This window comes from Papio anubis, chromosome 2, assembly GCF_008728515.1.
Source record: "Papio anubis isolate 15944 chromosome 2, Panubis1.0, whole genome shotgun sequence".
NCBI lineage: Eukaryota > Metazoa > Chordata > Mammalia > Primates > Cercopithecidae > Papio > Papio anubis.
The window spans coordinates 21,165,027-21,176,495 of record NC_044977.1 but is presented as its reverse complement, the minus strand read 5'-3'; the positions used below and the strand labels follow the sequence as shown (position 1 = coordinate 21,176,495).

At 40.1% G+C, this 11,469-nt stretch overlaps 1 protein-coding gene across 1 annotated transcript in view; it reads left to right on the top strand.

Moving 5' to 3' along the window:
• The window catches only part of IMPG2 (interphotoreceptor matrix proteoglycan 2), a 107,799-nt gene that overhangs the window by 79,992 nt on the left and 16,338 nt on the right, over positions 1-11,469 (top strand). The window contains exons 12-14 of the mRNA XM_021933979.2: positions 3,781-4,084; positions 5,101-6,365; positions 6,987-7,206. Of these exons, the coding sequence (XP_021789671.2) occupies positions 3,781-4,084; positions 5,101-6,365; positions 6,987-7,206 (1,789 nt within the window). The remainder of the gene's footprint in view (positions 1-3,780; positions 4,085-5,100; positions 6,366-6,986; positions 7,207-11,469) is intronic.

Below are 11,469 nucleotides of genomic sequence, written 5' to 3'. Positions count from 1 at the left end.
ATACCCAAAGGATTATAAATTATGCTGCTATAAAGACACATGCACACGTATGTTTATTGCAGCACTATTCACAATAGCAAAGACTTGGAATCAACCCAAATGTCCATCAGTGACAGATTGGATTAAGAAAATGTGGCACATATACACCATGGAATATTATGCAGCCATAAAAAAGGATGAGTTTGCGTCCTTTGTAGGGACATGGATGCAGCTGGAAACCATCATTCTTAGCAAACTATCACAAGAACAGAAAACCAAACACCGCATGTTCTCACTCATAGGTGGGAACTGAACAATGAGATCACTTGGACTCAGGAAGGGGAACATCACACACCGGGGCCTATGATGGGGAGGGGGGAGGGCGGAGGGATTGCATTGGGAGTTATACCTGATGTAAATGACGAGTTGATGGGTGCAGCACACCAACATGGCACAAGTATACATATGTAACAAACCTGCACGTTATGCACATGTACCCTACAACTTAAAGTATAATAATAATAAATAAATTAAAAAAAAAAAAAAACAAAAAAAATAAACTTTAATGGATTTTTAAATGAGGTATATTATAAAACGATGGCACCTTTGCATAATATCACTCATCCAGGGTCTCAGCAGTAACAGAATCATCTAGAAGAATCTACTAATGGAGATGTGGATAGGGTTAAGGGAGCATAAAAAGAATGTTGAGGTATGCAGAGACTAACAACAGTGGGAAGCAATTACCACTACCATCCATTGGAGTACAGAGGAAGGGGAGGAAATGCTGTTACCAGAGCCCATGGACAGCTGGAGCTGTAATTGTGGAGGGAGAAGCACAGCTATGCTAGACACATAGTATTGAGGCTTGGAGGAAGCAGGGAAGACATACCTTGACCTCTCTTCCCCCTGTCCTTTGATCTGCTTATGCTTCCCATTGGCCAAACTCAAACAGAAAACAAATGCAAGGCAGCATTTGCAAGACTGGTACAGATCACAGGGTCAGCCTCCTAGGGCAGAGGGCAGGGAGAGAAGGATCTGAAGTGGTGGTGACAAATACAGAAGAATCACCATGGTGACCCACTTAAAATAGGAACCAATGAAAACAACATGGACAAGGCAGGAAGTGATGTTGTAACTGAGTTCCACAAAAGAAAATAAGATTTTCTTTTTAAACTAAAGTGCTTTTAGTTTAAAGATGGTAGATGAAACTGTGGGTAACCCTCTATAGAACCAATGACCTTCTGTTATTACCATCTTTCCTGTGCATTTGTCACTAGGGGAAGGGACAAAGTATTGGACATGCCTGGTGGTTTCTTGCCTCATAGTCCCCCATCTGTGACTGGGAGAGTGTATAGTTCAAAGCCTTCTCACACAGCTCTTTGACAGAGAGACAAGGGGCACTGTGAAGACAAAGCATAAAAGACTAATTAGGCCTTGTGTAATAGTCTGTTTTCACACTGCTGATAAAGACGTACCTGAGACTGGGCAATTTACAAAAGAAAGAGGTTTAATGGACTTACAGCTCCACGTGGCTCGGGAGGCCTCACAATTATGGCAGAAGGTGAAAGGCACATGTCACATGGTAGTAGACAAGAGCCGAGAGCTTGTGCAGGGAAAATCCCCTTTATAAAACCATCATATCTCATGAGACTTATTCACTATCATGAGAACAGCATGGGAAAGACCTGCCCCCATGATTCAATCACCTCCCACCAGGTCCCTCCCACAACATGTGGAAATTCAAGATGAGATTTGGGTGGGGACACAGTCAAACCATATCACCTTGTTTTGGGTCAGCTGTCTTCATAGGCCAGTATGTTCTGTTTTATTTCATGGCCATAGACTGAACTCTAGTTAGCCACCCTAAAATTGTGTGCTTTGTTCAAAAAGCATATTAGGGTTGAGACTGTCAGTGCAAATTTACTATTGCTGATAGGAGTCTCCTGGAGTTGCGGGGAGGAGGTTAGATTCAGCATTTCTTATTCCTAGTTTTCATTTTGTTCATAGGTATAACATGAATTTTAGTCTTTTGATAGACTTATAAATATGGGAAATTTCTTAAAGGTTCCAGTTGATAAGAAATAAAATCATTTAGCAACTGAAGAAGTATATTAGAAACACAGGCTGGAATATTATGCCCAGAACATGATCCAGCCATTTCCTCTACTAGAGAACTTTTACAAGTACCCATGTCTAGGTTCTCTTCCCAGACCAATTAAGTTAACATTTCTGAGTGTCAGCCCTGGGAATTGGTGTTTTTCAAAAGCTTCCATGTGATTCAAATACCTTTTTTTTTTTTTTTTTTTTGAGATGGTGTTTTGCTCTCATTGTCCAGGCTGGAGTGCAATGGTGCGATCTTAGCTCACTGCAACCTCTGCCTCCCAGGTTCAAGTGATTCTCCTGCCTCAGCCTCACGAGTAGCTGGGATTACAGGCATGTGCCACCACACCCAGCTAATTTTGTATTTTTAGCAGAGATGGGGTTTCTCCATGTTGGTCATGGCTGGCCTCGAACTCCTAACCTCAGGTGATCCACCTGCCTTGGCCTCCCAAAGTGCTGGGATTAAAGGTGTGAGCCACCACACCCGACCTCAAATACCTTCTTAGGACTGAAAAGAATTGTTCTTTTCTCTTTTCCTTTTTCAGTTTTTATATATCCAGGATATATTTTATGAGTTTTTTCCATGTGGATTGTACTTCTCTATCTTTGTTATTCAGAATCCGGAATAAATTATATAAACTCCTGCCAAATACTGTGGCCATTTTACCTCTTAGCAGTATTGTTAAACTGTTTTTTTTTTTTTTTGAGACAATGTCTTGCTCTGTAGCCCAGGCTGTAGTGCAGTGGGTTGATCATAGCTCACGGTAGTCTTGAATTCCCAGGATCAAGTGATCCTCCTCCCTCAGCCTCCCAAGTAGCTAGAACTCCAGGTGTGTGCCACCATGCCTGGCTAAGCTAATTTTTTGTTGTTGTTGAGATGGGGTCTTGTTATATTACCCGGACTGGACTTCTAGCCTCAAGCGATCCTCCTGGTTCAGCATCCCAAAGTGCTGGGATTATAGACGTGAGCCACTGTGGCTGGCTGATTATTGTACATTTACATAGACAGTTCTTCATAAAATTAAATAATTAACATGTTCAAGGTTTGTGTTTCTGTATACTTCTCCATTTCTGAACTACATTTTAAGATAAGATTAGTAGTACATTAGTAAAACATCACTAGAAAGAGGAAATTGTTTATGTTTCATAAGTGTGATACCATTTTACAGGAGTGGCTATTCATTTGAGGTAACCAGACTACATTTTGTTGTGGTGACATTTCTGACCAAACTAGAGGGCCTTCATTAACTAATTATCTTTTCAGAACGATGAATAAAATTGTCAGTTGTTCTTTCCTGCTGTGGGCAATGGACTTAGATCTTTGCCAACAAGTTACAGATAACAGTAACTTCTATGTATTTAAAGTCATTTAAGCTAAAAACACAGAGGAAAATGAACCATCTAAAGAAAAAAAACATTTTCTCTCACAAATTCACTTTGTTTGAGGGCTTTAAAATGTTACCTCATCTGTCCTTGCTTTTCAGGTGAGAGGTGATATAGTTTTTCTCTAGAAATTGGAATTTGACTATAAATCTGTTTGATTCTGGAGCCCATGTCTCCCCCTACTCCCAATACTATTAATACACTGCCTCCTTGTCCCTAGAAAATCTGGGAATATAGACAGATAGGTGGTATTTAAAATCACTTTTTATATGTTTCTTTTATCTATGATATGATTTAGCCTTTTTTTCCCCCCAGGATAATACCTTTCAAGCTGCATGGCCCTCAGCAGATGAATCCACCACCAGCAGTATTCCACCACTTGATTTCAGCTCTGGTCCTCCCTCAGCCACTGGCAGGGAACTCTGGTCAGAAAGTCCTTTGGGTGATTTAGTGTCTACACACAAATTAGCCTTTCCCTCGAAGATGGGCCTCAGTTCTTCCCCAGAGGTTTTAGAGGTTAGCAGCTTGACTCTTCATTCTGTCACCCCGGCAGTGCTTCAGACTGGCTTGCCTGTGGCTTCTGAGGAAAGGACTTCTGGATCTCATTTGGTAGAAGATGGTGAGAAACTTTAATCGCTTTTCATACTTCTTGTTGTATCTGATGACAGGGTTTTTAGAGAGAGGAAGAGACTATGGCTATGAAAAAAACATAGTAGTATTCATTAGGGGTAAAACGTCTTGGTAAAATTGTTTGTGAGAGGAAACAATCAAATTTGTTGGAATGGAGAGTCCAAATAGTTAAATAATAAGAAGTAAACTTGGGGAGCTGGGGTGGGGATCAATTAACAGATATTTTGAAGGTCATATCGAAGGGTATATAGTTTAGTTAAATTACTGCTACTACTATTAAATAACCACTTTACTTAAATATTGGAGTAATAAATAGTGTCAAAGAAGATTATTCAACTAGCTCATAATACAATTAGTTGTGGGGGCCAAGTCTAAAGATTCTTGCTTGTAGTAGTATTGTGAAGGGAAGAAACTAAATCATGGCAGCCACAGCAGAGATAAACAAGTGAAAATGAAATAGATGATCTAGATGTTGTGGAGGAAAGGAAAAATAAATGTGACTTAGAAGTGGAGTTTACATGTGAAATGAGGAAGATGAGCAAATATATAAATAATGAGTTCAGGATTGTGAATATTGGGTGAATCTGAAGGACGATAGACAATAAACATAGCAGGGAAAATGAGAATTCAAAGAGAAACACAATGTTCAGGGAATTTTCCTCCTAAATGACTGCTGGATTTAGTATTTGTTGTCAAAATTACTACTAGCAGTTCTTTATTTTCATGGAATTAAAAAAAAAAAACAAGTGTTTGAAGATTATTTCAATAGTCAAGGTCTTGTCATCCTCGAGAAGGAGATAATATTCATGAGTGACTGTCCCATATTACAAACATGTTATCAGATTTTCCTTTTGTTTGCTAGATATAGAAAAACAAAAGTCAACAATTGCCCCTGTTAACTTCACAGGGAAAAATTAGGAAACTAATTTTATTAGAAGAACTAGAAGAACTAGGAATATATTTTGGCAACTCTGTAGATTAATTAATGGAAAACTTTATTTTTAGGATTAGCCAATGTTGAAGAGTCAGAAGATTTTCTTTCTATTGATTCATTGCCTTCAAGTTCATTCACTCAACCTGTGCCAAAAGAAACAATACCATCCATGGAAGACTCTGATGTGTCCTTAACATCTTCACCATATCTGACCTCTTCTATACCTTTTGGCTTGGACTCCTTGACCTCCAAAGTCAAAGATCAATTAAAAGTGAGCCCTTTCCTGCCAGATGCATCCATGGAAAAAGAGTTAATACTTGACAGTGGTTTAGGTTCAGGATCAGGGCAAAAAGTAGATCTGATTACTTGGCCATGGAGTGAGACTTCATCAGAGAAGAGCACTGAACCGCTGTCCAAGCCATGGCTTGAAGATGACGATTCACTTTTGCCAGCTGAGATTGAAGACAAGAAACTAGTTTTAGTTGACAAAATGGATTCCACAGACCAAATTAGTAAGCACTCAAAATATGAACATGATGATAGATCCACACACTTCCCAGAGGAAGAGCCTCTTAGTGGGCCTGCTGTGCCCTTCTTCACAGATACTGCAACTGAATCTGCATCTCTAACCCTCCCCAAGCACATATCAGAAGTACCTGGTGTTGATGATTACTCAGTTACCAAAGCACCTCTTATACTGACATCTGTAGCAATCTCTGCCTCTACTGAAATATCAGATCAGGCAGATGCCATCCTAAGGGAGGATATGGAACAAACTACCGAGTCATCCAACTATGAATGGTTTGACAGTGAGGTTTCAATGGTAAAGCCAGATATGCAACCTTTGTGGACTATATTGCCAGAATCAGAGAGAGTTTCGACAAGAACTTCTTCCCTAGAGAAATTGTCCAGAGACACATTGGCAAGTACACCACAGAGTACTGACAGACTCTGGTTGAAAGCTTCTGTGACACAGTCTACCAAATTGCCTCCATCCACAATCTCCACCCTGCTAGAGGATGAAGTAATTATGGGTGTACAGGATATTTCATTAGAACTGGACCGGATAGGCACAGATTACTATCAGCCTGAGCTAGTCCAAGAGCAAAATGGCAAGGTTGGTAGTTATGTGGAAATGTCTACAAGTGTTCACTCCACAGAGATGGTTAGTGTGGCGTGGCCCACAGAAGGAGGAGATGACTTGAGTTATACCCAGACTTCAGGAGCTTTGGTGGTTTTCTTCAGCCTCCGAGTGACTAACATGATGTTTTCAGAAGATCTGTTTAATAAGAACTCTTTGGAGTATAAAGCCCTGGAGCAAAGATTCTTAGAATTGGTAAGCACAAAAAGTGAAACATGGACGCTAGTGAATAATCGTGTATGACCCACTCCTCCTCGCCTCTAGCACACAAGGTCTGAGCCAGGGAAAGTGTGATCTGCTGTGAACATTCATTTCCTATAATTCACAGATAGTATCATGGCCTAGGGTTGGAAAGAAAACAGTAAGACATGTAAGAAATGGAAAACACAAAAGTGGCATGAGAGTGATGTGATAATTTACAGGGAAGATTGTTTTCATGAATTATGGGACTACAATAAGTTTGACATTTCTTTTCACATTTTATTGTGAAGCTAATGTTTTGTGGGTACCTATATCGCCTTCACTGTTGGGATCCTTCAGTGAAACAGAGAATAAACTCTCTGAGTATCTAAAACTATGTATGAATTCCATGGGATTCCTAAATATCACTATGAAAATCGCATAGCATTTCTAGTTTATACTGTCAAATCATTCCTAATTTGTACTTTTGTTAATTAACAGTTTAAATGTAGATAAAATACAATTAGGAAAAGTGAGGCAGGGTCTTACCTGTGTTTTTGTTTCGTTTTGTTTGGGTATGTATTGAACAAAATGTGAAACGTTGTCAATAAACTTACCACTTTTTGTGTATTGTAGCTGGTTCCCTATCTCCAGTCAAATCTCACGGGATTCCAGAACTTAGAAATCCTCAACTTCAGAAATGGCAGCATTGTGGTGAACAGCCGAATGAAGTTTGCCAATTCTGTCCCTCCTAATGTCAACAATGCGGTGTACATGATTCTGGAAGACTTTTGTACCGCTGCCTACAATACCATGAACTTGGCTATTGATAAATACTCTCTTGATGTGGAATCAGGTATGATATTGCCTAGCATGGTGGTTTCTTAGTAGAATCCCGTGATTATTCTTGTGTGTTTTCTTCCTCATTGCATTAAGGTGAATCCAATACTTGTAGGAAAAAAGAGTACTATGTCAGACAAATCTTCCACATCTTAATAACTAGTAAAATATTTCTCCCAAGAACATCAACATCACTCCCTTTTCAAAACATCCTCCAAACATTTTACTTTATTATTCCACCTCCATTCCCTTTTCAACCCACTGCGTCTGGCTTTTGTTTTTATTTACCTTCTGGATCTGTTCTTGCTATGCCTAAATGTTGTCACCTGCAAGGTTTGGGCCTTCTTCCCTTTAAGCTTTTGCATCCATTTCCATTGTCTTAAGCCTTATATAAATGTCAATAACTCTCCACATTTTTTTATGCAGATCAAACATCTCTCATAACCTCCAGAATCAGTGTTTACTTACTTGACAGTCTCCACTTGGATGTATTCTGTGTATATCAAATTTAAGATAGCTGTGGGTGAGCTCTTCTTTTCCATATCTCACCGCTCTCCAGCTATATCTACTCTTTCTCTCAGCTTCTCTATCTCTCTCCACAAATGTAAGGTTTATCTAATCAGCTACTTAAGCTGGAAACCTGAGTGTTTTAATTTAATTTAATTTAATTTAATTTAATTTAATTTAGGAGAGCTAAGTAATTAAACATGAGGCCAAAGTACATAAGAAAGTGGCAGTCTTTTATTGCAAATATGCATACACTCTCGGGCGAGGTTCTCTGGTCCTCAGGTGTGGGGGGCCAGGGAAGTTGTGCCGGCGCTCTCGGGTGAGGTTCTCCAACCCACGAAAATGGGGGTCGAAGACGTCACACCGGCGCTTACCGGCGGCGGACTTTTCTGCCTGGGAGCTAGAAGGGGAGGAGTGCAGTGGGCGGGATAAGGGCATGATAGGGGCGTCTCCGTAGGCGTGGCCAGGTAAGTTTCGATCTCTTAGGATTGACGTCACGTGGCGCGTGCTTGGTTGATCTGCATCTTCCCAGGCGCGGGAAAGTTGGTGATGAAGAACCCGGAAGCAACATGGATTGTGCCTTCTTGTTCACCTTCCTCCATCTTGTCCTTTCTCCCTCACCCAAACACTGAGAAAATTTCTTTTCTGTTTATTTTTTTTTGAGGTGGCGTTTTGCTCTTGTTGCCCAGGCTAGAGTGCAATGGCATGACCTCGGCTCATTGCAACCTCTGCCTCCTGGGCTCAAGCAATTCTCCTGCCTCAGCCTCCCGAGTAGCTTGGATTACAGGCGCCTGCCACCACGCCTGGCTCATTTTTTGTATTTTTAGTAGAGACGGAATTTCTCCATGTTGGCTAGGTTGGTCTTGAACTCCTGACTCAGGTGATCCACCCGCCTTGGCCTCCCAAAGTGCTGGGATTACAGGTGTGAGCCACCGCCCCTGGCCAGAGAAGTCATCCTTGATACCTCAGTTCCTAACACCTGGAACTTTTAGTCACTCACCAAACTTATGTTGATTCTGAATTCTAAGAATATCTCAAATTCATGCTCTTTTCTCTATCTCCATTGCTACGACTCCATCCAAATCACCATGATCTCTCCTTTGGACCGGTTTCCCCACATCCTCTCATGCTCCTCCTCCTATCCATCCTCCATAAGGCAGACATGGTACTCTTGAAGGGCTGTCCAGTTCAGTAGCCACAAGGCCTTGTCCCCATTTTCTTTCCCGATATCCAATGTAACTAACTTCTGCTCAACATGTTCTAGTCAAACCAGCTTGTTTTTTGTTACTCAGATACAAACCCTTCTTCTTACCTTAAAGCCTTTGCACACACTGTCCACTTTTGCCTTCTTACTGACTCCTGCTCACCCATGTGCCTCAGTTCGAATGTCACTTCCTCAGGACTTTTCATTGACTCACCTGTGGTCTAGACTGAGTCTTTCCTCTCAGTTTTTATATTAATAGTACAATGTTCTTTCCTCTAGAGAGTTATCATCATTGTAACAATGTTAATTTATGTGCATAGTTGCTTAATGGCTATTTTTTCCAGATGAGCTTTTTACAAGAACTGAGAATGTGTTTGTTTTATTAACTACTTTTTAGCCAGAACGTAGCATAGTGTCTTGAACACAGAAGGTACTCAAAAATACTGTGAATGAATGAAATGAATCATTGCTTTTATTTTGAAGCCTTGGATGCAGAGAACACTGTTGAAATGTGAACTTTTGTTCTTCCTTCCCTTCTACATACCAGAGGACAGAGGTTTTGAGGAGTAAGATGGAATGTCTGGTTTTGTATTTCTCCAGTGCCTTTTAATCTCAAACTGGTTTGAAAGTCAGCCCTATTCTTTAGAAAAGAAGTGAACTTTCTTTTGAAATCTTGAAGAATCATTACTCACTGAAAGTGAAGAAAATGGTTTCATGAATCCTTCATATGCAAATCTCTTGCCAATTGAGTTCTCTAAGGCCATTTGCACATTCTTTGTCATGTGGTATAGTGGAAGAGGCAATTAATTATAATTTGTAAGGAATGATTTTTTGCTTCTGTTTTACCATTTATTATTTGTGTGACCCAAGATGGGCTTCCCCGACCCTTAGTTCCTCATATATTAAATGGGGGTAATATTGCCTGGCCTCTGTATTTTGTGAGACTATTTTAAGCATTAAACAAGTAGTATATATAAAGCATTTGACTAACTACACAAATGCGAACAGTTATGATTTATAAAACTTTTGCAAAAGTCAATCTACTTCTTTTTAAACAGAATTACAGGCCTGGTGCTGTGGCTCACACTCATAATCCCAATACTTTAGGAGGCTGAGGCAGAGGGATTGCTTGAGGCCATGAGTTTGAGACTAGCCTAAGCAACATAGTGAGTCTTCATCTCCACAAAAAAACTTAAAAATTAGCTGGGCATTGTGGCATGTGCCTGTAGTTCCAGCTACTTGGGAGACTGAGGTGGGAAGATTGCTGGAGCCTAGGAGGTTGAGATTACAATGAACTGTGATCACACAACTACACTCTAGCCTGGGCAACATAGTGAGAACCTGTCTCTAAAAAAAACAAAAAAATAAAGAGAATTACAATAAATACATTTAATTCAGTTTTTTTTTTTCATTATTATACTTTAAGTTCTGGGATACATGTATAGAACGTGCAGATCTGTTACATAGGTATACACGTGCCATGGTGGTTTGCTGCACCCATCAACCTGTCATCTACTTTAGGTATATCTCCTAATGCTATCCCTTACCTAGCACCCCACCCCTGACAGGCCCCCGTGTGTGATATTTCCCTCCCTGTGTCCATATGTTCTCATTGTTCAACTCCCAGTTATGAGTAAGAACATGCAATATTTGGTTTTCTATTCCTGTGTTAGTTTGCTGAGAATTATAGTTTCCAGCTTCATCCATGTCCCTGCAAAAGACATGAACTCATCCTTTTTTATGGCTACATAGTACTCCATGGTGTATATGTGCCACATTTTCTTTATGCAGTCTATCATTAATGGGCATTTGGGTTGGTTCCAAGTCTTTGCTATTGTGAATAGTGCCACAATAAACGTACGTGTGCATGTGTCTTTATAGTAGAATGATTTATAATCCTTTGGGTATATACCCAGCAATGGGATCACTGGGTCAAATGGTATTTCTACTTCTAGATCCTTGAGGAATCGCCACACTGTCTTCTACAATGGTTGAAATAACTTACACTCCCAACAAAAGTGGGAGTGTAAGTGTTCCTATTTCTCTACATCCTCTCCAGCATCTGTTGTTTCCTGACTTTTTAATGATCGACATCCTACCTGGCATGAGGTGGTATCTCATTTTGGTTTTGATTTGCATTTCTCTAATGACCAGTGATGATGAGCTTTTTTTCATATGTTTGTTGGCTGCATAAATGTCTTCTTTTGAGAAGTGTCTGTTCATATCCTTTGCCCACTGTTTTTGGTTGTTTGTGTTTTTCTTGTACATTTGTTTAAGTTCCTTGTAGATTCTGGATATTAGCCCTTTGTCAGATGGATAGATTGCAAAAATGTTCTCCCATTCTGTAGGTTGCCTGTTCACTCTGATGATAGTTTCTTTTGCTGTGCAGAAGCTCTTTAGTTTAATTATAATCCCATTTGTCAATTTCAGCTTTTGTTGCCATTGCTTTTGGTGTTTGGTGTTTGCTTGGTAAATATTCCTCCATCCCTTTATTTTGAGCCTATGTGTGTCTTTGCACGTGAGATGGGTCTTGTCTCTTTATCCATTTTGCCAGTCTGTGTCTTTTAA